This window comes from Manis pentadactyla, chromosome 9 (genome assembly GCF_030020395.1).
Source record: "Manis pentadactyla isolate mManPen7 chromosome 9, mManPen7.hap1, whole genome shotgun sequence".
NCBI lineage: Eukaryota > Metazoa > Chordata > Mammalia > Pholidota > Manidae > Manis > Manis pentadactyla.
Window position 1 is genome coordinate 13,933,807 of NC_080027.1, and position 27,292 is coordinate 13,961,098.

Consider the following 27,292-nt stretch of genomic DNA (forward strand, 5'->3'; position numbering starts at 1 on the left):
CTCGAGCTCAATTCCAGATTTATTGGAGCCCCCTGTAGACCAGCGAGTCCTTTGTACCGGGTATACAGAGATTAATTTACCCCACCCCCTACCATACAAAGCTTCCTGGCAAGAGGAGAGCCAGCCTATTGAGTAGTTACCGCCAGCTAAGTGCTCTAACGGGCTCAGAATCGGGGTGAGGGTGGCTCCCAAAGGCAGAGGGCTTCGGGTGAATTAGAGCTGGGGCTTGAAGAGACGGATGGGGGAGGGGGCTGTCATTCCCAACAGGAAAGAACAGACCCACGGATGGATGAAGGAGCAGCAAAGGCCAGACTTCAGAGGGGCTTGAATGTCATACCCAGGAGTTTGGAGCTTAGCCTGGTCTTTGAGGACCCAGGGACTGATGTAGTGTTTCTGTAAGTAGAGTTGAAGAGATACAGGAAGATGCTGAGATTCAGGTGGCTGCTGAGGGGCCTGAACACCGAATAGAGTGGGCAGATTTGGGGATAAGACAAGGCCTGACTGCAGAAGCAGGGCTAGGGCAGTCGTACTGACCCTGAAGGAGCAAGGCCCAGGGCAGAGGATCCAAGCCCTGAGAAGGCCCTACTCTGGAAGCCCAGTTTCTTTGGCTTCCCCACCCCAGCAAAAACAAAGAGAAAACACTCAACTGGTGGGAGATAAGCCCAGATAAGAGACTGCCTTCCTCTGGAGGAGGGAGGCAGTCAGCTCAGGAAGCGCCAGGAAGCTGGGAGAGGCCTTGAAGAAGTGCCAGGCTGACCCTGCTTGCAGAACACAGCCGCACCCTCGCTGCAGGGTCTCTGCCACTCCACGCTGTCCCACGGGCCGGAGGGGGAAGCATGGAACAAGTTTTCCAGGCTGGCCGAAGACAATCTGCCATAGAGGGTCCAGGACTGACCTGCCTCCAGGTCAGGACATCTTGACTTAGTTGTGGCCTGGCACACTGTGACTTCTCCTCTCGACCTCAATTTCCTCATCTGTAAAACAGGCAATAACATCTCCCTCATAGGGATGAGGTGGGTGCTGGGTCTCCCAGCCCCTATGGGTACCTGACTCAGCTGCCCTCGGAGGGCCACTGCCAGGCCCACCCCCTTCCCTTCTCACCTGTGGCTGATCTGGGCAGGCTCTGACCTACCTAGCTCCACACCTAGCAGACCAAGAGAGAGTCAACTCCCTGCTTGGGGCCCAGAGCAGCCTGGGCGCAAGATGTTGGGCGCTTGGGTCATATCAGGCAACAGGAAGGGGGGGCAGGGAAGGCTTCCTGAAGCAGAGAGCCTGAGCCTCTATGAAGGGAGAACAAGAGCCCAGGAGGAAGAAAAGTAATGGAAGTGGGCAGGAGTGACAGCCCAGGAGCAGAGGACAGAGATGGAAAAGCCTGGGATGGGGACCAGAGGGCCTCTGATACCAGGTCACTGGGAAAACCTGCAGGCCCCAGGTAAAGGGTCCCAGGGTCAAAACTCAGCAACCATTCACTGGGGGCCTGACCTCAACCCAACACCACCCTCAAGCCCGTTTTTTAGATGAGGAAAATGAGGACCTAGGGCCCAGTCCTCTCCAGCACTGCCCCACTCCAAGCCACACTGCACACAGGGTCCCTGAAATCCACATTTATTCATGTAAAAAAATCCCCAAAGAATAGAGAAGGAATGTGACCCCTACTTCCCAGAACTTAGAGTCTCCACCCAGCGTTCCCTGGGGAAGTGAGGGCTCCTACTCTCTCTCCCTGGAATGGGAGTGAGGCCCTTTGGGCCTGGAGTGACCCAGCACCTTCCCTAGGACTGAGGGCTGGAGGCTAATGGGGCCCCAGGAAGGTGAAGGAAAGGAGTTAGTGTGGGGTGCTTGCTCCAGTTTAAAAAAATAAAATTTCTAAAGAGTAGAAGTATTTTAAAAAAGCATTAGTGTCTTAGTCGCCTGCCCTCCTCCCAGTACCCACCCTGGCCCTGTGGCCACCTCTTGCTCAGCCTGTTCAGAGCTTCGTATTCTCCTCTTGGCTCTCCAAGTCAGCCCCAGACAGGTGCCCACTGCTCCCGGGAGCATGACCGTTGCTGGCACAGGCCACCAGATGCCCGTCCCCCAGCCCCTCTGACATCTCGCCCAGCAGGCTCCGGCGGATCTCCTGGGGCAGCCTCGCCCGCTGCTCCTGACACTCCTGGGCCAGCTGGGCCAGCAGCTGGGGGAGGAGGAGGAATATCACAGGCGAGGCCACGCCACCCAGCACTCTGCCCGCCTGCCACCTCTCCCAGGTCTCACCTTGGGCTCCTCGTCCGCCAGCTGCTGTAGGACCTGCTGCTGCCCAGACACAAGGCGCTCGTGCCGCTGCTTCTGGGCCTCCTCCAGCTGTTGGGGCAAGGGCTCAGCTGAGGGTGCTCAGGGAGAGGCTGGGGCTCTGGGGATCTGGCTGGGCACCGAAGGCAGGCAGGCAAAGGCTCCCAGGATTGCGTGGCCAGGGTTCTGAGATGACCCTTACAGTGAACATTCCAGACCCAAAGACCCCAAAGCCACGGGGCACTACTGCAGATGACTGGCTTTGTATATGATGTAGGCAAGAGGGGGCCATGGGGCCCAGAGGGAAAGGCTCTAAAAGCCTCTCTAGGGCAACACAGCACCAGCCTAGCCACTACGGAGATGGGTTTCTGATGACTGAAGGAAGAAGGATGGGCCGGCACTTGAGACTCACTCACCCGACGGATGGAGTTGACCGACTCGGTGATGTGCCGACGATTTATCTCCGTCAATTCCCTGCACGGGAGCAAGGGAGGACAGGTTTAGTGTGCAGGCACCCAACCCTGCCTGTCTAGCACCCAAATGGCTCCCGGTCCCGACGCCCTTACGCCTCCTTCTTGTGTTTCTCCCTTGTCTTGGCCTCTGAGATACTGTTGTGGCGCTTCCTGTCCAGGATTTTCTGCAGTTCCTTTTTCTCCCTGGAGGAGTCAGTGGAGGAAGAGGAAAGGTCAGTGGCTAGACCCAGGGCTCTGCCCTCCTCCTGGCACCAGAGTCCTCACCCTACCCACACAAGATCCTTTGCCTTCACCTCTCATTCATCTCCTTCAGCCTTTTGACCTGAGTTGTGTGAGCATCCAGAACAATCTCCCTGAGCCGCTGCTGAGCCTGTGGACACAGGTGGCCATCAGGTGACATGGGCTGATGACCAGTCTATCCTGGAGGCAGCCTGTCCCTCAACGCCACATGTGCCACCTCACCTGTCTCAGGTGCTCCAACCTCCGCTCGGCCTCTATGTCTGCCTGGGCCTCCTTGAGCTCTAGCAGACTCTGCACCTGCCTCTTCTGGAACTCTTGATATCGCTTCACCTCTTCCTCTTCCTTCTCATTCTCTCCGCCTCTATGGGTGATGCTTAGGTCACCACATGGACTTGGGTTGGGAGGACAGCAGGGGTCAGGGCATATCCCAGCAGGCAAGGGCAGGCAGCCCAGGGGGTAGGGTGTTATGCCAATGAGGAGGCCCATTAGCTCCACCCAAATGATGGGAACCTGTTTCAGCAACAGTATCTCAAAATACACACTCCTCATCAGGGACATCAAAAGAGGTGTCACTCTCTGGTGGGAAGAGGGTGGAAGCCCATGGGGGAAGCCTCCTCTATCTTCCTTGCACCAAACCCTGCTCCCTGGGGGTCAAGGAGCAGCCCATGGCCACCCCTCCAGGACGAGCTAGTGCGGACCCACACACACCCAGCCATGCATGCAGCAAGCACACTTGCACACCAGCAGGTACACACTCACAGGACACCTGGCTGGTGCCAGCACCTGCCCTCAGCCCGGGCCTGGGCCAAGCCGTCAAGCAGCCGGCGAGTGAGGGCAACCGCCTTCCGCTGATGCTTCTTGTACAGCTCCCGCAGGTCTCGCTCCTGCCGGCTCCGGAGCTTCCCCAGAGCCTTGTGGCCTCGGAGCTCGTCCAGCGGGGCTGGGGCCACCTCTGTGAGCAGAAAACGCAGGCTGGACCAGGCTGAGGCAGGCCAACCCTACAGGCGCACCCCACTCCCCCCAGAGTGGCCCCACCCCCAGAACAGCCTTGCCCCCACCTGACAGGATGCTGGCGATGAGGTCATCCCGCTGACCTGGAGGGCAAAGGCAGAAGCTGAGAAGCTGGAGGAAAACGAGTGGAGCTGCTCCCTTCAGCTCACCCCAGACCCAGGGTGCCCTTTACCTGGGCTGCTCAGGGAGGGGCTGGTAGGCGAGGTGGCAGGGCCTGGAGGCCGGCGGGGGGAGGTGTCCAGTGGGCTAGGTGTGGGGTTTGGGGTCAGCTGGGACCCCAGCTGCTGAGACGGGGTCTCCTGGCATGTCTCCGGGCCAGCCTGAGCCTGTGGGGAAGAAAGCAGAATGCTCCTTCCAGAAATGCTCTTCTCCCCACGCCCTCCCGAGACCCCCGAGTGCCCCTGGCTGGTCTCCCTCAGCCCGTCTGGCTGGCTCCTCATCTGTAATGAAGGGCTGTTGGGACAACCACAGGAGAAATAAGTGGTATTACACAAAACATGCATTTCTAAACCCCTTTGCCACATGGAGTGTGGGAAAGATACCGTGAGATCATGTCTCTAGGATGCCAGGCCCTACTGCATATGCTCAGGAACTTTCAGATTGTTCTGGAAAGGCCTGGCCCAGCCCCAGGTTTCCTCCCCTCTCCAAGTGCCCCTCCACCCTTGCCCACAACTTCTCATCTTCCTTGTTGCTTAGCTCCTGATTAAATCAATGAAGGAAGTGACCACAGAGTGGGCACCAGCCTCTCCCACCCGCTAACAGCTCCGAGCAGCCGTCTCTTCCCTGCCTGCCATGGCCCCTGTGGGACTGGGTCTAGATGTGCGGGCGAGCCTCTGCTCCTGACCCCTCCCCACAGAAGCCGCTGCTAGTCTCGTGGCTCCCACGACCCCACATTTTAAAAGCGCCTATGGCTTCCAATTGCCCTGATCAAGTGGCTGAAACCTGTACCCCAGCTATGACCCCACCTTCAGCTGGAGGAATTGCAACCCAGGTCTGTCCTGAAGGCCTCTCACATACAAAAGGGGTGGTTTCCACCTCTGCAAAATGTAGAGAGTAACCCAAGGCTGCTGAGCCCACTGGGAGGCCGGAGGCCCCACACCCTACAGCGTGGCAGGAAGGCCAGTGTTGGGAGGCAGAAACAACGGGTGGAGGCCCAGCCCAGGCCTCTCTGACTCAGAGCCTGCCCTGGCTCACCTCACTCTCCCCGATGAGAGCAGCCAGCTGCTTGGCCCTCTGGTCCATCAGGCTGACATGCTTGATGGGGTTGATCAGGGCCTCTGCGTAGTCTGGGTTGGGGCAGAGGGCAAGGGTCTTGGAGACAGAACCCCCCCAGGGCCACCCCTTTCCCACCAGTTCTGTCTCCCAGAGGGACTGCAGAATCCACCCTTGGATCTGTTTACTACCCTCAGTTGTAGCCACCCAGCTTAGCCACTCTTAGGCCCTGGTGGCACCCTTACCCCCTACCCTGCCCGGCCTGCCCCCAACAGCTCCCTCTACTCACCCTGGTGGTCATCTGGGATGTAGTCGGAGGCTTCAGTGTAGATGAGAAGAGCTGGCAGGCACAGCGGCTGGTTGGCCTCATTCCGCAGGCAGATGTAGTGGTACCCTGGGAGGGCGGAAGGGCAAGGTGGCTGGGCCCCACCAGGTCCCCACACACACTGTCCCTGCACTGCCCAGAGCCCAAATGGCCTCACCTGACCGGATGGCAGAGACAGGTAGGATCCGGTGCCCCACGAACTTGCCACCCTCCTCAAAGGCTGCAATGCGCAACGAAGCCAGAGTGGGTAGCACCACCTGTGGGTTCAGACTGGGTCTGAGCCCTGGAGCTGATCCGTGGCAACGCATCTACAAGCCACAGCCAACTACAGCCACCAGGCCAGCACTCGAGAGTGGACCCTCAGACAAGCTGACCCAATGACTGACCACCTGTCACCATCGCCCTGAGCCAGCGGTGGCCCCACATCACTAGAGCCTGGCCACATGGATGACCAGCAGCAGCCATCAGAGCCGAGCCAGCAGAACAGGCGCTGAGACCCCGTGAGGCACCACCGCAGGGGGATGAGTTGGTCATCACCAGCTTGAAAGCCGCAGTGTAAGCTGTGAGTCGGACTGAGGCCACGCCCCACCCCGGCTGGCCACAGGGTTCCAGTCCATTTGGGAGCCGGGAAGAGCTGGTGTGTGCTCAAGGCTATGCCTTCCTGTCTGGGAGATGGAGTGGGCCGCACGCCCTCCTCATGGTGGGCCGCGGGACCTCCTGCTGTCCCAGCTTCCTGTCTCCCCTCACCCTGCTGAGGGCAAGTAGCCCAAGCCTGATCCTGAGACATGGAGGACCTAGGAAAGCCCAGCCTTGAGGTCCCTCTGCACCCCCACCTTCCAACTCCCAACTGCCACCAGTGAACCTGCTCCCCGTGAGGAGGCCTGGTGGGTCTGGACAAGCTCACCTTGGGGAAGTCAAAGGGCTCCTCATCCCACACAGGGTTGAACGAGTTCCCCTGAGAGGTTCGTGTGCGGTACTTGCGCCGAGTATCAACAGGGAGGCCGAACATATCCACCTCTACGTAGATGCCCACTTTCCTGTCAGACAGGAACTGCCCCGAGATCACCTGGCGGGGACCAGCAAGGTGAGGCGGCTGCGAGTCCCACCCCCAGGGCATCCTGGCTGTGCCCTCCCTGGTCCCACCTTGACTCGCAAGGCATTGGCCACAATGCCATCCACGATGACTTCAGTGAAGGGGTCGAAGGACTTGTCTGGCCGCCGCATGAACTCGGGCTTGAGCAGGTAGCCACTGCGCCCATTGTACTCAAACACACCTGCATTGAGCTGCATCGCCACATCTGGGGATGACATGGGGAAAGCAAGGGTCAGCAACAAGTGAGGTCAGGAGTCAGGAAGGACAGTGCCACGCCGAGGGGTGACCAGGGATCACTAGAGTCAGATCAAATGGCGTCAGAGGTCCAGACTTAGGAGAGACTGGATGAGGGAGAAGTCTAGGGTCAGCCAAGGTCAAGAACTGGGGTTAGCCAAGGTCTCTGTTCGGTTTGGGGATCTGGAATTAGATAGTCAGAGGTCCATTCAGACAAGATTAGCAGGGTCATGGGGTGGTGGGTCTGGAGGCGAGGAGTCAAGGGTCAAGGTAGGCCAGTACTCACCCAGGGTCTGAAAGTTGAGTGCAACGAGCTGGCAGCCCACGTTCCAAAAGAGCTGGGGCATGTAATTGGATGAGTCCACGCGGGTCCCCTTGGGGTAAATGCGGCTAAGCTGCTGCTTGTTGTATCTGAGGTTGGCAGTCAGGGGCCATGCCACGTACTGGCCCCCAGGCTTGGTGCTCCAGGCCTGTCTTTGGCTCCTGTGAGCCACTTCCCAGCCTTGGCTGAAGCTGCCCCTTTGACCCCCTGCTTCTTGGCTTAGCCCCTGCACTGTCTCCCAGGCCTGCCCAAAACCCAGCCTGGAGGGCTGCAGGGTCAGGACCCCGTGCAAATGGCATACGCGAGGTCAGAACACCTGAGCGTCCCCAGGCTGGCCCAGCAGCCCCAGCAATGCCAAAGGATACTCTACAAACTCCATGGGGCTCTTGGTCAGTTGCTCCATGGCCTTGGTCTCCACAAAAGATGACATCTCGAAGCACTTGTTCCTCTCTATGGGGTAGATGGCAGGAGTGGGTCAAGCCTGGCAGGGTTAGGCTGGCTCTCACTCGCACAGTCTCCCACCCCACTCACTTCGAGCAGCCTCAAAGGACTTGAACTTGACAGGTTCAATGTAGTTGACAAGTGTTGACATTTCCTCAGTGGCATTGACCTCACTGCTGGCGGTGCCCTGTGGCCCCCAAACACAGGGTCAGCAATGCCATGTTCCTATCAGCTGGAAGTCCCTCACCTGACCCCCTGCCACAAAGGAGACGCTGACCTTCTTCCCAGCCCTGCACTCACACTGCCCAGTGGTTCTCTGCAAGGGCCCTGGCCCTACACAGCCTCTAACAGTCCCAGTCCCATCTGCCCCAAAGCCTTCTCCCTGGGGCCTTGCCCACATGCCCCTTGCCCCAACTCCTGCAACCAGTCCTGTGCCTGGCACATACTTGGTGCCCAGTAAATGCTTAGGAAATGAATACATGCTGCCTTCCCCTCCTCCTGCCTGCAGGCCTGACCTCATCAGTGGTTGGCTTTTTGGGGTCTGTCTGTTCCTCCTCTTCTTCATCTTCCTCCTCATCCTCACGGTCGGCAGGTCCAAGAGCATCGGAGGCCCGCTGCAGCCCCTCCTCACCCAGTGACTTCTGGGGCTCCAGGCTGGGCTTCTCAAGGCCTGCCTCCTCCCCATTGCTCAGGCCTGGGCAGCTGTCAGAGCTGGGGGACCCTGCAGAGAATGGGGATGGGGTTCAGGGGGAGGGCACATAGAGACACTCAAGAGCCGGGGAGGAGCTATGCCTAATGTGTGTGGCGGTGACTGGGGGAAAGTCAAGGAGAATTCTTAGGGCAGTGGGCTGGGGGAGAGGGCAGAGGTTAGGAGTTGGATGGTATTAAACCCAGTGATAGTGTAGAGGGTCCATTGGTCAAAGGTCTTAGTCCCGAGTTACATCCGTCAGGGAGGGAGGGAGGGTTGCTCAGAAACCAGGACCTCAGGTGCACCTGCTGGGACAGTGGATATAAAGGAGGACATGGTAGGGTTCCTAGTCAGGCGTCAGAGCCACACCTTATGAGAGGGCTGAGTTGAGGTCAGCAGTCAGGGCCCAGATTTAGGGGACTTTAATAAAGCTAAAGGTCAAGGGTTAGGTGAAGTTATAACCAGTTGGGTGGGCAGACTCAATGTGCATCACAGGACAGAGACCTGAAGGTCACACCCAAAGAATGGGGATGTGGTTCACTGAGGTCAGAGGTCAGAATTCAGAATCTAAGCTGGTTGGTGTTGAGGGAGTGGCTCTGTGAGGTGGGAGGTTGAGGTCGAGGCTGAAGGCAGAGGAGCTGGATGGAGCCAAATCCAACTGGGGTGTAGTTCAGTGAGGCGAGCACCTGGGGTCAGGGGTCAGAGGCCCCATACTCAGCTGAGAGGTAGTTAGTGGCTTGGGGAGAAGGGGGGTCAGGTGGGAACAGAAAGAGTGCCCCCAGGGAGGGCTGGGCTCTGACATGGGAGACTGGGGTCAGATCAGGGCCGAAGGTCGGGCCAGGGTCCTACCGAGCTGGGGTGAGGAGGGTTCAGTGGCAGCGGAGCTTTCGCTCACGGCCGAGTTGCTCTGCTCCAGGGGCCGCTTGCGCACAGAGCTGTCGGGGACGATGGTGCTGGGCTGGTGTCGCTTCTTGTTCTTCACCAGGATGCGGCCCATCAGGTCCTGGGGGCTGGGCAGGGGGATGCCCGGGGCCAGCTGGTGGGCACCAACAGGTCAGGGCCTGCTGGGCCCCCCTCACCCACCATGCCCTGACACAGCTCTGAGCCCCCATACCGGGTACTTGTCCAGTGGGTCGATGAGCAGCGCATCCCCGAAGATGGAGCGGCAGTACTCCGCCATCTTGGCCTGCTGCTTTGCCCTGTGAGGCCAAGGTCAGAGGTCAGAGGTTCCTGAGATGAAGCTGAGGTCCCCAAGGTAAGTCAGAGGCCTGCACTGTCAGAGGAAGGTCCTGGGGTCGGAAGTGACAGGAGCAGTCCAACAGGGCCACGGGGTGCTATCTCTGGGTCAATAGGGGCCCGGGTCAGAGGCCTCCATATTAGAGGTTGCCAGGACAGACTTCTTGGGTCGGAGGGCCCGGGTGTGGGGTCCCTGGGTCAGAGGCCCACTCACGAGTCCACATGGTTCTCGAAGGAGAGGATGACGGGGTAGGGTGAGGTCTTGAAGGCAGTCTCTGCGATGGCCTCTAGCACATCTCGCAGCGGCACCTCAGTGGTCATGGTGAAGCCGTGGGTGATGAAGGGCTCCTCCTCGGGCGGCCGCCCCTTCCACACGTCCAGCTCCACGCAGCGGCAGCCCCACAGCAGCGCCTGCCGGTACATCTCCACCGACGAGGTCCCCGCCAGCTGCCCCGCTGGGAGCGAGGCTCTGTCATCAAGGCCGCCCAGCCAGCCCGGCTCCTCTCCCTCCTCCACAGGCCTGTGCTGAACCCGGGCACGCTGGGGACGAGACGCCCCTGTGGCAGCCTGCCCAGCCCTGGCATGCTCCATCTGCCAGCCCCAATCACTCCGTAATTCACTGTGGACCCGGCACCATGTCTCCCAGAAGTCCCCAGGGCAGGGCCTGTGTTGTGCCACCGAGCCCCTGGCACCCACCCAAGCTGGGCAGAGTCAGCATCCACCAGTTCTGGCTGGCGGCTTGGTTCCTCCTCCAGGGCACCCTCTCAGATAAACACCCACCCCACCCCCACCCAACCAGCCTGACCTGAGAGTCATCCCCAATACCTCATGCCCCCCACTTCCCTTTCCTTCTTCCACCACCTGCCACTGCCCTGGACCAGCCTCCATCGTCTCCTGCCTGGAGACAGAAGCCTCTCCCTGACTCCCATCCAACCTCGGCAAAATACCTGGCATCATCCTTCTAAAAACAAACAGACTGGGTCATCTCACCTTCTCCTTCTTAACACCCTCCAAAAAACCTTTGCGAGCCACTTAGGATCAATCCAAATCCCTTCCAGGCCCTGGTGGTCTGGCCTTACCTCGCTCTCCTGGCCTGCCTCACCTGCACCTGCCTTGGCCTCTGCCCCGCCCTGCCTCCCAGCCTCTCTTCTGCTTAAGATCTCCAAGTGATCTCCTGCTGCAGACCTCAGGCCTTCACAGAGGCTGCTCCTTTATGAGGCCTCAGCCCTTCCCTGGGGAGCCTTGAAACCACTGAAACGCCCCATGGCGAGAAGACCCCAAGGCAGGCTGGCTGTCCCCCTGCCTGCATCCTTAACACTTGCCACCCTAATGGAGGGAGGCAAGGTAAGGACCAGATGACAGAGGTCACAGACACCACCCCTCCTCCCTCCCCAGCTGGCTGAGGGCGGCTGGCTCACCCGTGAGATAGGTATTGTGTGAGGAGTTGATGAAGTAAGCGCTCAGCGGCTGGGTCATGTCTGCACTCAGATCCAGGGCCTCTAGGGGCAGGATGCCGTTCTCCTCACCTGCCAGGTAGCGGCTGAAGCCCTCCATGGACATCTGGTCTGGGGTTGGGGGCGGGTCAGCTGGGGCCTCTCCTGCCAGCCCCCTGCCACTAGCCCTGGCCCAGCTCACCTCGCTCCAGGAACTGCTGGTTGGGTTCATACTTCTCGATGAGCAGCCGGGCCTGGGAGGGCCGCAGGGGTGGGTACAGCACTTCGTTGAGCCTTGGGTCCCGTTGTTTCTGGTTAATGAAGTCCATGAGCTGCTCCAGCGTCAGGTACGGCTTGCCCTTGGCACCTCTGGAAGGGGCAGGAAGTCGAGTCAGGCTGGAGCCTCCCCAGCCCCTCCTCCAACCCTCATCTTGCTGAGGGAGTTGGAAGGTCTGTGTTTGCACCCAGCACCCACTGACTGGGACTTCAGCAAGTCATTGCCCACTTTGAGCCTCAGTCTTCCCATCCGCTCCCTCCTCATCACTCAGCACTGGCATGGGCATTAATTAGCACAGGCTTTGGAAGCCACCACGTGCTTGGCCCCCCATGCCTCCTTCCAGACCTGGACACACTCTCAGCTGTGTGAGCTCAGGCAAGTCCCACACCACACTGGAGCCACTAGGTCTACAGCCCCAGTGTGAGTGACGGAAGTAACCCCAGCAAAAGGTCAGCACGGGGCAGGCCAGGACAGAGCTCCAGGCAAGGCGGCTCTGAGCTCAAGCACAGCCTAGGCACAAGGACGCCATCAGCCCCACTTCCCCTCACTGGGCAGGAAGACACCCATGGAGGCCAGACATGGAGCCCTGGGAACTGGGGGCTGGGAGGCGGGCCTGGACTGCTCACATCTCCAGTAGGATCTTGTCAATGTCCGGCCGCAGACACAACTTGTTCAGGAACCGCTCAAAGATTTCCAGGGAAAACTCGTCAGGCCGGATGGACTCGCTCTGGGGGGCAGGAGTATGGGGTGAGAACCAGCCCCAAGAGAGCAGGCGCCCACCAGGACACCCCCCTTGCCCCTGGCCTGGCTCCTCACCCGATTGAAATTGAGGCCACAGGACTCCAGCGCGGTCTCCACCCGCTTCTTGTCTGCGGAGAACATCTTCAGGATGCTGAGCAAGCAGGAGGGGTCAGGGTCAGTGGGGGCAAATCCACCAAGGTCAGGGCAGGAGAGAAGGTGCTGAGGGAAAAGGGAGCTCACTTCTTGACTGGGATCCGTCCATCCTGGTTCACCTGCAGCTTCAGCTTCGTGTATCTGGGGAGGCAGGTGGGAGGGTCACCCCCTTGACACAGGTACTTGCACCCCCGCCACTCCCCGGGGAAGGCCTGGGGCTCACGCTTTGCGCAGGAAGGTGTTCCGGGAGGCATTCTGAGCCAGGATGTTCATAGCCAGCTTGAACAGCTCCTCAGACCAGACCTAGGGGTCAGGATACAGCAGGGAGGGGTGAATGGGTAACAGAGGCGCCGGCACAGCCACAGCCCACACCCAGGCCCAGGTCTGGCACACACAGGAAGTGCTTAAATACCACTTTGTCAGAGAATGACTAGAAACGGGGGCAGAGAACAGCCTAGGACACAACAAGCACTCGCCAAGTGACAGCTGACTTAGCAAGTGAGGTGGGGGCTGCCCAGGCCAACTCCTCAGCCCCCGCCTACCTGGGCTGTGTCATCCTGCACAGCCATGAAGTTTAAGAATGTTGTGTTCACTGGGTCTGGCCCAGCTACCACTGTCATCAGCTTCTCCTCCAGCCGAGTGTCAGGACCCCCAAAGCCCAGCACCTCACGGATCTTGGGGTCCTAAGTAGGTAAGAGCCAAGGGTAAGGAGGGGTGTGCCCAGCCCTGTGACCCCACTCCCATCCTTAGTCCCGCGCCCCATCACTCACCTTGGGCAGGCGGGCATGACGGCCCGTCCGCGTGTCCCTGATGGAGCTGATGTCCAGTGTGTCTACCTCCTGGGGAAATCAGATGCCAGAGGAGGTCTGACAGGCTCCAGGGAGAGAGCTGGGAGCCCCCAAGATCCCTAGCCAGAACAGGGAGTGGCCTCCCCCTGCTGTAGCCCCAGCCTCAGCCCCCACCCTTAGCACTTCCTGTCTAGGGGCCGTGGGAGAGGTCAGCCCACAGCTGGGCCCCACCCCCATGGACAAAGGGGAGAGGGTTCAGGGGTCTGGGGCAGAAGCTCTAGACCTGAGCAAGCTGCACCAGTGCCTGCCCTCACCATGTTGGGTCCCGTCCAGTACAGAAAGAAGCCATTAGAGTCCACACGCAGGGTCACCAGGTTCCGACTGGAGGCCTCCTGGGGTCGAGACGGGTGGCAAGAGTCAGGGAGTGAGGACTGCAGCCCAGGTGTGGCCATCCACCCCAGTGTTCCCGCCAGTGAGCGAAGACAAAGCCTCATCTTGCTCACAGGTCCTTTGTGACTCCCTATGGTCCTGAGGACCACGTTGAGGTCCTCAATGTGACATCTGGGGTCCCGATGCCCCTCCCAGCCTCATCTGTCATTCTAAGACTCCGGGATGAAAAAAGTCCAAGCCCCACAGCCTTTCTGTGTCCCTCAGGGCCCCCGATGACTGGCCACCCCTTATGTCTGCCTCAAAGTCCCCTACCCTGCACTCCACCAAAACCTCAGAGCCTCCTGGCTCACCTCATCTTATAGAACACAGACCGAATCTCCCCAGAAGAGGACTCACCCTGCCCCCAGGACTGGACAGTGAATTCTGTCCTCCCTCAAAGAGCCCTGCAGCTGGCAGACGGGCAGGGAAGGGGTGCTGGCCCCATTTTCCTAGGAGGGCCTGGTCCCTGGCAGAGGGGAGGTGGTCATTAGGGGCTTAGGCTCAGACAGGGCCTGCATGGCCAAGTGGCTGAAGGTGGAACTCTGCCCAAGGCTCCTTGGTGCCACTCCCAACACCACTGCGCACTGGTGGACAATCCAATCATCAGTGCAAGAGCACACCCTCACAGGGCTCCCACTGCGTGCCAGCTGGGGTCCTGGACGCTTACTACCTAGGGGCTCACTTCATTCTCCTAACAACCTGATGATGTCTGCGCCATTGTTCTTCCTGTTTAACAGATGAGAAGACTGAGGCACAGAGAGACTCTGTAACTTGCCTAGGGTCAAGAAGAGGCATCAAAATTTGCCTGCAGGCAGTATCGCTCCAGAGTCCTGTGGCCTGGGATGCAGGGAACCAGGTCCCTGCCAAGGTCCCAGGTCCTGGTCTCAGCTGCAACCCACTGTGGGGCCTGGAATTAGGCTCCACTTTCCAGACTCAGTTTCCTCTTGTGGAGAATGGGGATTGCACCAGCCCCGCCCATCTCAGGCTTTGCTTACAAAGGCGGGAGGTTGATCTGGGGGCAGAGGGGACAGGAGGCGCTGGAACTCTGGGGATGCTTGGGCGTCCCACCTTAGGGCTGACACTCATCCTCAGGCCTTTTCTGGGGTACCCAATCCCGCCCTGCCAACAGTGTGGGAGGGGAGTTTGTGTGTACTGTCCCCAGGGCCTCCACCTGCCCCTCCCCAGGGGTCTGGCCTACAAAGTCAGCCCAGGCCCCCTGCTCTCCAGCCCCAAGTCCAAGTCAGCAACCCCTACCCCACCCCCAGGGCCCTCTCCCTGTTCCCACTTCCTTATTTGGGTTTATCACACTGGAAGGAAAAGACGAAACTTTTCCCTTCAAGCTGGCCTAGGGGGAGGGGTCTCCCCTGGACCCTGGGGCTCCCAGGAACCCCCTCTAAGGCCCATCTGCTGCATCAGGCCACGCCCCCAGCCCCTCCCTCCCACTCCTACCTGCCCCACCCAGCCGGAAAGGAGCCCAGAGCCTTCCAGGTCTCTGGCCTGACTGGGTAGGAACAGCAAAGAAACAGACAGGCCCAGGAGAGGCCCTGGGGAAGGAGGCCCAGGGGCCAGAGGACAGGGCAGTGTGAAAACGAGGGTGCGGCGCAGGAAATGGCTGGGGAGCCCCAGCCTGGGGGTTGGGGCACCTGGGAAGCACCAGGGGCAGGGCAGGTAGAAAGGGGGGACAGGACTTATTGGGGTTCAAAGTCCCGGTGCTAAGGAGTGGAGAGCAAAGTTCCCCAGGAGAGAGGAACTTGGGGGGGCCAAGTCTCCACTAGGGGGTGACTTGGTGCTCCCACCAGAGCAGGGAGCTGAGCTAAGATACAGAAGCGGGGCAAAGGGGTGTCAGCCAGAATAGGGTGCAAGAGAGATGAATGGAGAAGACTGTTCAGGCTTGGAAGAGTACGGTCCCAGCGGTACCCACTCATAATGGGGGTGCACAGAGCCAGACTGGGGGCCAAGGTCCTCGAACCAGAGAGTCCAGTACCAGACAGGGGTCTGAGGACCAGCCCCAGGTTAGGGGAACCAGAATTAGATATGCAGGGAAGGGTGGGGAAGGCGAGTAAAAAGCTGGGGTGTAGGGGGAAGGCTGGATTTATTGGGGTTCGAAGTCTCCGGGGCCAAGGAGCAGAAAGACAAATTTTCCGCAGCTGAAAGACGGTAAGGGGGGATGGAGCGGGGTGGGGGTGGGGTACGCGGAAAAGTCTTCATAAGGGGACTACTGGGGACTCAAGTTCCGGAACGCAGCCAGGCTGGGATGAGGGGACGCCGTGGCCAGGCCATGCTGGCGGGGGTCCCGGCGTCTGGCCGAGCTGGAGTGAGGGAGTCCCCGGATCTGGGTGGATCGGGCCCCCACGCTTACCTCGTCCCATTTGATGAACTTACTCCCGCGCCGTAGGGTCTCTACCACAGTGGGCGGCTCCAGCTGCAGCGTGTGGACGCCGGGCCTGGCGCCCGCCATGGCCGGGCTGGGGGCGGGTCGGGGACCCACGGAGCCCCGACGGGGACCGACGGCGCCGCTGCTTCCTCCGCGCGCTCCCGCGAGGCCCGCTCCAACCCCGCGGCGTCAGCGCCCGCCCGCCAGCCAGTCTGTCCCGGACGGGCCAGAGAATCGGCGGGGCCCGGGCGGGGCGGGGCGGGGGCGGAGCCGCAGCGGCACCGCCCCCTCCCACCCACGTCGGGACCGCCCGCCCCTCGTGGCAGCTCCCCCTGGCGGCCGGGGCGGCGACTGCAGCCAGAGGGGGGATGGGGCAGATGCCATCCTGGATCGGGACGCCTCGCTGGGGGGCTCAGCTGGACTGGCTATGGGTGGGGTAAGGGCGCTTGGCGACAGGGGTCTGTTGACAATGCAGCTGTAGGGACTGGGTGTAGAGGGCGCTACTGAAGTCCGGCCGGGGTCAGCCTACTAAAGTTCCTGAGGAGCCAGGAAGGGGTTTTCTACTGGAGGGCCAGACTTGGGCCTGGGGGCGCAGAGTCTGACTCCCACCCAGCTCCTGCGACGTTTAGCCGAGTGCTAGTAAAGCCACAGCCACACCCCTTCTGCCCTCCCTTCGCTTCATCCCCCGCTGCAGCTACACGCGGTCCCCCTCCCTGGGAGCACTTAGCCAGCTAATGGCCTCCCGCCGGGAGGCACCCCTCCCCCGTCTCTAGCCCTGGGGAGGCCGGGCGCCTGCGGCGTCTTTTGAGGACCCAGACATTCTGGTCTTCCAGACTGAGCCCTGGAACAGCACCTTCTAGTTACACAGACCCTGGTGACCCAATCTGGAACCTGTCCCTGTGGAGCTCCTGACTGAAAATGGGGAAAGGTACAGCTGATTGTTTGCCCAGAGGGGTCAGAAGCCTGGTGGGTGACCCCGAACAAGGGGGATTGAGGAGGGGCTCTGCAATGCCTGACCCACAGCAGGTGCCCTGAAATCTGCGTTCCAGCATATGGGAGGGGGAAGGCACATGGGCACTGGATGGTGGGGGGGCGCTGCAGCCCCTCCCGCAGGGCTTGGCTGGGGGGGCTCCTGCCTGGGGGCCCCTGTGGGAGCCCCCCCAATACAGAGGCAGTAGCAAAAGCAGGTTTAAAGTAGAACTCATCCAGAGGGGCCAGCCAAGTCACCTAGAAACCCAGAAAGAGATGAAGCTGGTTCTGGGGGAGGAGGGGTCAGTCAAGGAAGAGCAGGCCCTGCAGGCCCCTCTGCCTCAGGCTCTCAAACCCCCAGGCAGAGCCTGCCTGCCAATAGCCCTCCTCAAAATCCCCACCGTGTTGTACGTGCCAACTCCAACCTAACAAATCTAGCCTTTAGCTGAGGCACTGTGGGGTGTGACTACTATCTCCACTTGAGGCCCAGAGGCTGGAAAGGACTTGCCCAAGGTCACACAGCATTGTAGGAGGATGTCAGCTCTCTGACTTAAAGGCCTGCTGGTCCTGCCTCCTCTGCTTGCCCTTGAGGAGACAAAGAAAGAGGAGTGGGGGGCAGGATTTATGATCCTTGTCCTCTCTCACCAGAGCAGCAGAGCCATACCCCTCAGACATCCAGGGACCCCCAGGTCTCACTGGAGGATGTGCAGTGTAAAGGTTGGCTTCTGCTCCCACAGGCCTGGGTACTGGCAGAACTTAGTCCCTTTGTGCTTCTGTCACCTTGTCCAGAAGCTGGAGGTAGTCAGAGGATGAAATAAGCAGATGGGTATGAGATGACCCCTGACTGCAGTCAGCTGGACAACTAAGGAGGGGGAGCCTGGCAGTGGAGGTGTGACAAGCTGTAGGGGCATCAGGAGGGAAGGAGGAAAGGGCAAGGATCAGCTCTGGGGAGAGGGGTCTGCCAGCCAGTGCCAGGCTAGCAAGGCCTGGAGCCAGGGCCTAAGCTGAGGGATCTGGACGGAGGTACTTCACAGAAGCATTCGGCAGTGGCTCCTTGGAAAACAAGATGGCAGCCTGTTGCCTGGGCCTGAGCCTCTCCTCTCCTCCCACCCCATGTCTCCTGAGGCCAGGGCAGCCCCCATTAGAGGGCTCCTTCCTTCTCCACCTCTTTCTTGCAGCCTTGGTAATGGTAATAGATTTCTCGACAAGCAGTAATGGTGGAAGGAAGGAAGGCTTTCCGGTCTCTACCTTCGATTAGGGGAGCAGTCTCGGCCCACAGGACCCTCCCCAGGGCCTCTGCCTCAAAGCAGCCTTAGTGCGCTCTGGTGGAGGAGGCCAGGACCCCAGGAGGGGTGGGGCTACGGAGGCCACAGCCTGAGGCTGGAAGGAAGAGGAGGCAGCAGCACATTCCAGTCCCAGGGGGCTCCAGGCAGGAGGGCAAGGGCTGGAAGGTGGGCCCCCAGCGCTGAGCTCTCAGCCCCCAAGCACTGGAGGTCAATAGAAGAAACTTGGACAGGTAAGTGACTTGGCCATGGCCTGTCGGCCAATAGGTAAAGCCAGGATTTAAACCAAGTTCTTACTCTCAAGTTATGTGCAGGGCAGCTCAGCCTCCGAGAAGGCTGCAGACCAGCATGGCCATCTGCACTAACTGTTCTCAGGGTGTATGGCCATGGGAAGGGACTATATGGGCCAGGGAGTTGGCCCCAGGAATCTGGGATTACTCTGGGGGTGGCATAGGAGGTGAAGAGAGGGAGAGTCAGAAAGAGCATCCCCAGCTCCTCCACAACCTGCCCAGGGACTCCCCAAGGGATACTCTGAAATTTGGACATAAGAGGAGGCCTTCACACAAGCCCTAAGGAGAAGAGGGACAGGAAGGTCATCATCAATCAAGGTCATAGCATGGCAGGGGGTTGGGGGCAGAGGTGGGGCTGGTACCCAGGTCTTTATGTCCTGTAGGTCACCCTCCCACAGCAAGCTATGGTATATCCCCCACTCTTAACTAGGAGCACCCCCAAGGCCTGAATGAGTTCTCTGGTTTAAAAAGCGGACTTTCCCTGGCAGGGTAAGATGGGGTGTTGTGAATTTGGACTTGAGTAAATTGCTTCTATTAGGCCAGGCCCAGAGCCAGAGGCCAGGTCAAAGATGGAGCTCCCCATAGAAAGGGTGGGTCCTACCTAATCTACAAGAGCAAGGGTCAGCCCTTCCCTGGCCTGGCCCCCAGGCTGGCTGAGAAAAGCTGAGGCCAGGAAGGGGACCAAGGGAGGGAAGAGGCATCAGCCTATTCTACCTGCCCTGGACTGAGTCCAATGAGCCTGCCCCCAACCAGGCCCCTCAGTGAGAAGCCTACCTTGCCCCCCCTCCCCACACCCATTCCCAGCCTCTGTCTTCTCATTTTCTCTTCTCCCCAACCATAGAGTAAGCCCAAAATCCTGGGTTCAATTTGGCTGTACACCAGCTTTATGACCTGCACCAGTCTCTGAACCCTGCCTGCTGCAGAGGGCTTCTTTGCACCCAGAGAGCAGAGGTCTGTGAAGGCCTGGGGCAGAAACACTTACTGCCTCTGGGACCCTGAGACTCTGCTTGGGACTGTGGAGGGTGAGCTTGCCACCCATGGAAGGATTGAGAAGCTGCACAACCTTGTCAGGAAGTATCTAGGGGGAGGTAGGGGGCTTGAGGAGAGCCTTTGTATCCAGGCCTGTCTGAGCTCCATCTCCATCTAGCTGTGTGACTTAACCTCAGTTCTGCAGTCATAGCCAAGCATTTACCTATTTAATCTTTGCCACGACCTTCGGAGGAAATGGAGGCACAAAGAAAACCATTCATTCTTTCACTCAGTCATTTGTTCAAACCAATAGCTAAGGAGCAGTTACTGTGAGTGGGACATAGATGCTGAGAATTCAGCAAAAATCAGGTAGTTTGCCTGATATGTGGGTGTGAAGCCGAGGAGACCCACTCAGCCACGGACATCAGCAGTAAACAAGGGTGGGACAGGTCTCTGGTCCCATGGAGCTCACAGTCTAGAAGTGGGAGACAATGAACAATCGAGTGAGAAAGACTATCTAAAGACAGAAAATCACACGGGGTGCGGGATTGAGATGCGCGGTCTGCTTAAGACAGGTGGGCCCGGTAAGCCCCCTGTGAGACCCAAAGGACAGAAAGACCTGCAGGGAAAGGATCTGCAGGGCAAGAATATGCGGGAGAGCAGCGACTATGTGGAACAGACCGGAGGTACGCTTATTATGGGTCAGCTGTTATTATCTTTATTATCAGGAATACCGGCTCCCCCAATGCCCAGCTCTGCATGCCTGAGTTTTCTCCTTTGCGCACATAGAGGTTGGTGGGTGCGGGGTCGCACCCTGTCGAAGCCAGCCGAGTGAGGGCGCCCCGAACAACTTGAGCACTTCCTCCTCCCGGCTCCGCTGCGGGGGAGGGGCGACCAGGAGGGGCCGAACGCTGGGAACTACATTTCCCACAGTTCCGACCCCCCGCCGCCATCTTGGCCGGTGGGCGGTGGCTGTCTAGGGTCTGGCTCTTTGGGCCCTTGGATCGGCTCTGCTCACCTCCCAAGTCCGGCTTACCCCTTGCAGGACGCGGGAACCCAATGAGTTGGGCGTCCAGGGACCAGGGCAGCTCCTGCCCGCCCTCCGCACTCCTCCACCCCCAGGAGCTCGGTCCACGTGGAGAAGCTTGCTCGCCCCCACCTGGCCGAGGGCCGAAGATCCCAGACATTTGGGGCTCCCACGTCTCCTCCCCAGACCCCCGCCCTGCACACAGTACCCACTCCCGTCCATTCCCAGAAGCCCACTGCTTCAGTGAGGACGAAACACTAGGGTCCCTGCGGGAGTGCAAATCCTGGTAGCGGGCGCTTAGAACGCTTGGGTTGGGGTCAGGAATTTTAAAAGGGAATATCGGACAGCCAGGCCCAAACCCTTGACGACTAGACCCTCCCCTAGCCCTTTTTTGGAGGCGGGGTTGGGGTGAGGGGCCTGCCGCGGGGCTGGCCCTTTAAGGGGGTGTGGTTGGGGGGCGGGGGAAGCGAGCGAGACAGAGAAAGCGGCTTCGGCGGCGGCAGCCGGCGGCAGCTCGGGCGGCGGCCGCGGGGGACAAAGGGCGGGCGGATCGGAGGGGAGGGGGCGGGGCGCGGCCAGGCCAGGCCCGGGGGCTCCGCATGCTGCAACTGCCCCCGGGCGCCCCCGCCGCCGCCCTCGCCGCGGAGCCGCAGGGAGCCGAGGCCACGAGTTAACCCAAGTCGTAGGACCGGAGCCAGCCGGCGGGCGTCCGGGAGGCGGCGGCGCAGGGAGGGGCCGGACGCGCGCACGTGGCCCCGGCGGCCGCCATGGCGGACAGCGGCCCCGCTGGGGGCGCGGCGTTGGCGGCCCCTGTTCCCGGGCCGGGCAGTGGCGGCCCAGGGCCCCGAGTCTATTTTCAAAGCCCTCCTGGGGCTGCAGGCGAGGGTCCGGGCGGCGCGGATGATGAGGGCCCGGTGAGGCGCCAAGGAAAGGTCACGGTCAAGTACGACCGCAAGGAACTACGGAAGCGCCTCAACCTGGAGGAGTGGATCTTGGAGCAGCTCACTCGCCTCTACGACTGCCAGGTGTGTCTCCCACCCAGCGCCGACACCCTACCCTAAAATCGGTTCCGAGTCGAGCTGCCTGGGATTCCCACCTTGAACCCGCCTGTCACTGGGAGTCAATGGGCGCTCCGTTTCCGCGCGCTTCCCTCTTATCTGTACTCCCCGCCCCCAATGTATGCTCTTTCTTTACTGTCCTAAGTCACTCCTCTGCCTCCCCTGTGCTACAGTAACTATGGTCAAGCTTGGGGTCCTCCAGAAACCTCAAGTAATTGCTTGGACCATGGGCAGAAGGCGTGGGGCTATTCCGGGCTGGCAATGGGAGGAGGTTTACCTAGTGCTTGCTAGCTAGCCTCGGCTGGTTAAAAGGTGCTAGCCCAGTTGGTGGAGGAACTGTAAAGGGTCTGGGCTATTCTAATGGGCTACCCTGCAGCTCCATCTTGGCGTGGGGCAGGCTGGCCGGCTCTCTGGGTCCTGGTTCCCCACCCCATGACTCCGTCCTTGCTCAAATGGTGACTCAGGCCCCGGGGGGCAGGGTGGAGGAGTGGGCTTGCCCTGTGCTGCCTACCCTTGCCCAGCCCTGGTATATGCAGCTGGCTCCAGACTGGATAGACACTTCCTGGGGAGGAGGGGTGGCAGGCACCCCCTCCCTCAGCAAAGCATAGGCTCTTTGTTTCCCCTTTACCAGGCCTGGGTCCTTCCCATTGACCCCTCACCCTTCACTTCCTCCTCATCCTCCCCAAGCTGTGACAGGTGTTTGGGGGAGGGGAAGGGGCTGTGATGAGCTGGGACAGCTGGTCCCACCTGTGCTCTGCTTAAGATTGGGGGGGGGTCCTGGAAGTTGGGGAGACACATCTGCCTGGTTTCCAGCCCAGGATCCCCAGCCCTGGTTGTCTGGCCCTGGGTGCCCAACTGGCAAGGACAGGAAGCTTCCCCCCGCACTGGGCAGTGTGCCTTGGCACGGGCCTGATCTGTTTTCTTTCTCAGAGCAGCTGCTGCTGTCTGCTGGGCAAAGAGGGCTGGCTCATCCCACAGTTGGGCAGGGGCCTCACTCAGCCTGAGAGCCCCTCTCACACCCTCTCTCCCAACTCAGGCCCTTGTCTCTCCCTCCCCCCCTTACCTCCACCCCCAGGAAGAGGAGATCCCAGAGCTAGAGATTGATGTGGATGAACTCCTGGATATGGAAAGTGATGATACCCGGGCTGCCAGGGTCAAGGTAAGAGGGACTGGGAGACAGCAGGGCCAGGTCTGGGGAGCAGGTGGTCAAGGGCTGCCTGGAGGCACTGCCCCTTGGGTAAGCAAGGCACTGTAGCCAAGCCTTTTTTAGCCTGTCAGCCAGCTCTGTGACCTTGGGCTTCAACTTCTGTCTCCATCAAATGGGACTGATAGTATTTTCCTAGCTGCTGAGTAGCTGTGGCATCTCCTGTACCTCGGGTGGCCCCTGTCTCTTAGAAGCAGGTATAGGTGAACTCTAGGGCTGCTGCTCCTGAGAACTCAAGTTGTGCTTATCCCCCACGCCTTGCTAGGAGCTGCTGGTTGACTGTTACAAACCCACTGAGGTAAGTCAGTGGTTTCCCCAGAGGGTGGGATGAAAAGAACTTGGGCTCTTGTCATCTTGGGGTCTGGTCTCCCTAATGTCCTCCCTCCTGTCCAGGCCTTCATCTCTGGCCTGCTGGACAAGATCCGGGGCATGCAGAAATTGAGCACACCCCAGAAGAAGTAAGGGTCCCTGACTCAGGTGACCAGTGGCTCCCACAGGACAATCGCTGCCCCCTGACCTCGTAGCAACAGCAATACCAGGGGGCCCTGCAGCCAGGCCTGGTGCCATGAGCAGGGCTCCCTGTTCCCCTGGCCCAGGGGCCTCTCTTCCCTGCCCCCTCAGTTTTCTTGGGGGTTTTTTATTGTTATTAAACTGATGGGACTTTTTGTGTTTTTATATTGACTCTGCGGCGCGGGCCCTTTAATAAAGCTAGGACGCCTTTGGTGCAGCTGATGGGCTCTGGCTGGTCTCTTTCAGAGGGGGACACACTGCTTTACAACTGCTGCCAGCTCAGCTTCTCCCCAGGTGACTACAGGCCTGCCTGAGGACCACGTAGCCATGGCGATAGCCCAGTGCTGGCTCACAGACCAGCAGCTGGAAGTGGCTAGGGAGTTTGGGGGGGAGCAGCAGTGTTGCTGTTGGCAGGCATGAACTCCTTTTTCCCTCTGGGCAAGGGCCAACATATCACCCCAGGCCTAGCCAGTGACCCCCATGCCACTGAGCCTCAACACCAAGGTTCTACAGCCAGAAAGGAGAGTTGGGGAATATCAAAGGAGAGGAGAAGCTGAAATTGGTTCTATCTCAGGGCCCACAAACACACACAGGCTCATTTAGTGGGCTTTAAGCTTTTTTTGTTTTGTTTTGTTTTGAAACAGTCTGGTCCCTGATGGGGTCCTCCACTGCCCCTCCCCAGTTTGGCTATAGTTCTGACCGTCGCTCGATTTTGAGCAGCTCCACCTCAAACACCAGGGTTGCACCACCTGCAGGGGAGAAGTGGGATCAGAATGAGAATGGGGCCACAGGGGATTGGGATGGGTGCAGGAGATGGGGGGCAGGAAGGTATTGTACCTGGAATCTTTGGGGGAGCGCCCCGCTCTCCATACCCTGTCAAAGATGCACAAAGAAACAAAGTGAGCTGTGGCCAGGCAGAGGTGTTTTGCAGACATCCAAGCTGAAGCTGAAACCAGGTCTCTGCCCATCTCAACGAGAAGGCATAATGGAGATGGGAGGCTGCTGTGAAAGGCCTGGTAGAGAGCAGAGGATGGGCACCAGAGCTGAGTGCCTCATGGGTCTTGCCCTGTCCTCACTGCTGGACACAACTAGACTTGGAAGAGGCATGTTGCTGTAGGAATGGATGAGGTGGAGACCAGTGCAGAGGCTGAACCAGCCTTCACCCTTCCCAGACGCCCTAAATTCCTCTATCCCTGTTCAGAAAAGGCCTCTCTTACCCAGCTCTGATGGGATCACCAGCTTCCGTTTTTCCCCCTCACACATCCTGCAGGACAACACATGTTCAGCACATGGCAGCACCCAGGCACCCTGCCCACCAATCCATCCCTGGGGATTGCCTCCCAAGGTTCACTAAGTGGAGCACAGCCATGGCCCCCACCAACTCACCCCAGCAGCCCCTGGTCCCAGCCCTTGATGACCTGGCCTGTGCCCAGGGAGAAGACAAAGGGCTGGTTCTGGGGCAGGCTGCTGTCAAACTCCGTCCCATCTTCCAACTTCCCCTGCAGGACCATGGGAAGACCAGTGAGGAGAGTTGCTCTGACCACCCTCCCCAGCACCCCACAACCCCACCTCATAGCACTGGCAGCTATAGTCCTAAGAGGACAGACCCTCAGGTGGCTCACAGTACATTGCTGGTGCCAACCCAGGGAGTACACGGTAAAGAGCAGGGTAGAACCATGGAAACTGGCATAGGGGAGAGAGAACTAGCCCAAGGTCACCCATCATGTGGGCACTGGAACCTAGCTCAAGTCCTTTACAGACAGCAGAAACTCCAGCTACCCCAAAATCCCCACCCCTCACCCACCGTGTAGTGCATGTGCAGGACATCCCCTTTGCGCGATTTGATGGGACACTGGTCTACCCGCTTCTTGACCCCGATCTGCAGCTTCCGTTTGCCCTCGGCGGCCCCTGCGGCCGTGGCCAGGGCACTCAGGCAGATGGACAGTACTGTCAGGACCCAGCTCAGCCTCATGTCTCTGCGGGGATAGACCCCCAACCGACCAACCGACCGGAGGGAGGGCAAGGAGGGCATGGAATACAGGCGAGTACTAGAATTTCACCCCCACCAATATCGCCTGTTCCTGGGGATCCCCTTGTCCCGGGTCACCGCACCCTCCCCGGGGATTCGCGGCCACACTTACCAGTCCAGCGAGAAGGGGGCTTGCCCGAGGACCCCAGCAGCGGGGGTAGGGGGTCAGGGGAGGCCACAGCAGCCGGGGTCCCGCCCCTTTGCTCACCCCCAGCCCTTCCTTCCCTCCCGGTCCCCAGCTTCGCTCTTCAATTCCCACCCGCCCCTTTACGCAAAGTCCAGACCCTATCTGGCTGCCCAGCAGTTGCCGCAACCGGGCGACCCCACTCCCGCCACACCCAGTTGCCTCCCGTCCAGCACACCCACACCTCTGCAGCCGCTGCAGGGGGCCGACCGCGAGGCACCCACACATCGCCGCTGGGTGGCTCCGGGGAGCCTCGGTCCTCTGGTGGTACCCCCCAGGCTGGCCCTGTGCCTCCGCCCGGAGTGCCGCCCCAGCTCTGAGCCCTCGGAGGTCTTCGGGGCACCCAAACTGGTTCTGTGTCGGCTGGCCGACGAGCCCGCTCCACCCACACCACCTCCCCAGGGGGAGTTCTCGGCCTACCGCGTCCCCAGGCCCGACCCCCACGGAGACCGCCCCTGCGTGAACGCCCCGGGCCATTACCTGGGCCTACCGCGTCGCTTTGCTCCTTGGCCCCGCCCTTTAAGGGGTCCGCCCCCGGCCCTGTATCTCCGCCCACGGCAGAACTAGACCTTTCTTCCTTAACTATAACCAAGCCGCTCACCGGCTGAGGCACCGCCCCCAGCACCTGGGCTCCGTCCCCCTCGGTCTCCAAACCCTGGACTCCACCTCCTGCCTGTTTCAGCTCCTCCTCCAAGGACCAATCTCCGCTCCCCACCAGTTCTAGCTCCGCCTCCAGCCGCGGAGCGCCGCCTTCCACTGGCCCCAGCTCAGAGGTCCCAGCCGTCTCGGTTGCACGTCCCGCCCCGACTCCCGGGGCTCCGCCCCGTGCGACGTGAGACCTCTTCCCCTGCGGCATTCCCAGACAGCTCCGACCCTACCCCCAATTTCCTCTTAACCTATCCCTTGTTGACACTCGGAACCCCGACCCGCTCCTGCCCGGCCTGACCCAACCTGCCCCCTTGCACCCCAGCTCCCCCCAGCCCGGGCTGTGGCCCCCGCTCACCTCCTCGCCGCGCCCCCGGAGTCAACCCCAGTCGTGCGGCCGCCTCTGCGCAGGCGCGTCATCGCCGCTACCAAGCCCGGCCACGCCGCCCGCCCTCATTGGATCGTGTGAAACCCGCTGCCACACGCCCGCTGGGGCGGCCTCTTTCCTAGCTCCGCCCCTGAGCCTTCACGTGCTTTACGCATCACTTCCGGTGGAGCGATACTCTGTAAGGTTAGGTGAAAGTGATTTGCAAACGCCCGGACACTTCCCCTCGAGGTGAGATTAAGCTTAAGCGGTCGCAGATTCCCTGAGGGGTGTTCTTGAGACGCCGTTTTTTGTCGCCCCAGCCTATCCCATAGTGCCCGTTTGTCTCTGGCCCACTTAAGGATCCACAGTTCCCGTTTAGTAGCTGTGGAAAGAGCCTGGGCCAGAGTGAGACTTGGGTTTGAATTCGGGTCTGCCACTCATTGTCTGTGTGACCTTGAGCAAATTCCTTGGCCTGGCAGGATTTGGTGTCCCAGTTACACGGTCTTGGCACCCTGTAGGACTGCTGCAGTGATGTGCCCGCTAAGCCCTGACCCACAGTGAATGCTCTCCCTTCTCTCCCCCAGCATCCAGGCCTGCCACCGTCTGCCACATACTGACCACCAAGTCATGACTGTAATGGTCTGGTTGGGAAAAAGACTTATTTTCAGGTTTCCCATTACCCAGCAGTGCCCAGTAAACATCTGTCAATTGAAGTAATGAACCTATACAGTTCGGAGGCATCCTAAGTTGAGTGTTAGGATAACAGCCAACTTGAGGTCAGGTCCCCAGGCCAAGCACCTTGTGGGAGCCTATTTCCTCAATTGCGAAAGGAAGATAATCACAGCGCGGACCTCTGAATTGAGGACTAAGCCAGTAAGTGCTGATGAAGCATTGTGCCTGTTAGCAAGTGCAGTGGCCTCAGGAGATGTGAGCTGTAGGGTTCTGCACTTATGGAAACTCAGGTTCAGAAAGAGGGGCAATAACAACCAAGGTCACTTAGCAGATCTGGGTTCCACCTCAAGCTC

General features: G+C 60.0%; 3 protein-coding genes across 12 annotated transcripts; 1 reads left to right on the top strand and 2 right to left on the bottom strand.

Moving 5' to 3' along the window:
• Position 1: 1 nt before the first annotated feature.
• Positions 2–15,979, bottom strand: PLCB3 (phospholipase C beta 3). Of its 3 annotated transcripts, none has more exons than XM_036926797.2 (32): positions 15,718–15,979; positions 13,244–13,321; positions 12,912–12,980; positions 12,684–12,824; positions 12,365–12,444; positions 12,229–12,282; positions 12,064–12,139; positions 11,874–11,974; positions 11,173–11,339; positions 10,956–11,102; positions 9,752–9,992; positions 9,416–9,500; positions 9,151–9,337; positions 8,129–8,334; positions 7,704–7,800; positions 7,538–7,622; positions 7,137–7,261; positions 6,667–6,821; positions 6,428–6,589; positions 5,681–5,780; positions 5,488–5,592; positions 5,181–5,272; positions 4,159–4,312; positions 4,034–4,069; positions 3,735–3,927; positions 3,198–3,336; positions 3,029–3,105; positions 2,829–2,918; positions 2,679–2,736; positions 2,248–2,334; positions 1,948–2,167; positions 2–974 (listed from the first exon to the last, which is right to left on the bottom strand). In XM_036926797.2, the coding sequence occupies exons 1-31, from the start codon at positions 15,814–15,816 to the stop codon at positions 1,964–1,966; spliced, it is 3,690 nt and encodes a 1,229-aa protein (XP_036782692.2). In that variant the 5' UTR covers positions 15,817–15,979; the 3' UTR covers positions 2–974; positions 1,948–1,963. The 3 variants fall into 3 exon arrangements, with proteins under 3 accessions (XP_036782692.2, XP_036782683.2, XP_036782682.2); XM_036926788.2 differs by having other exon boundaries at positions 1,931–2,167; XM_036926787.2 differs by lacking the exon at positions 2–974 and having other exon boundaries at positions 1,590–2,167.
• Positions 15,980–20,854: 4,875 nt separating this feature from the next.
• PPP1R14B (protein phosphatase 1 regulatory inhibitor subunit 14B) lies at positions 20,855–23,197 on the top strand. The gene is given in 6 exon segments (XM_036927020.2): positions 20,855–20,903; positions 20,906–21,012; positions 21,014–21,295; positions 22,404–22,487; positions 22,798–22,830; positions 22,926–23,197. Coding segments are annotated over 6 exon segments (609 nt in total). The 5' UTR covers positions 20,855–20,869; the 3' UTR covers positions 22,995–23,197.
• Positions 23,198–23,640: 443 nt separating this feature from the next.
• FKBP2 (FKBP prolyl isomerase 2) lies at positions 23,641–26,409 on the bottom strand. Of its 8 annotated transcripts, none has more exons than XR_005032991.2 (6): positions 25,440–25,732; positions 24,847–25,018; positions 24,461–24,541; positions 24,260–24,306; positions 23,880–23,915; positions 23,641–23,791 (listed from the first exon to the last, which is right to left on the bottom strand). XR_005032991.2 is itself a non-coding variant. In XM_036926972.2 (6 exons), the coding sequence occupies exons 1-6, from the start codon at positions 26,318–26,320 to the stop codon at positions 23,730–23,732; spliced, it is 492 nt and encodes a 163-aa protein (XP_036782867.1). In that variant the 5' UTR covers positions 26,321–26,409; the 3' UTR covers positions 23,641–23,729. The 8 variants fall into 8 exon arrangements, 7 of the variants coding, with proteins under 7 accessions (XP_036782867.1, XP_036782883.1, XP_036782871.1 ...); XM_036926972.2 differs by lacking the exon at positions 25,440–25,732 and adding an exon at positions 26,259–26,409 and having other exon boundaries at positions 24,429–24,541; XM_036926988.2 differs by lacking the exon at positions 25,440–25,732 and adding an exon at positions 25,857–25,980 and having other exon boundaries at positions 24,429–24,541.
• Between the last annotated feature and the right edge of the window lie 883 nt (positions 26,410–27,292).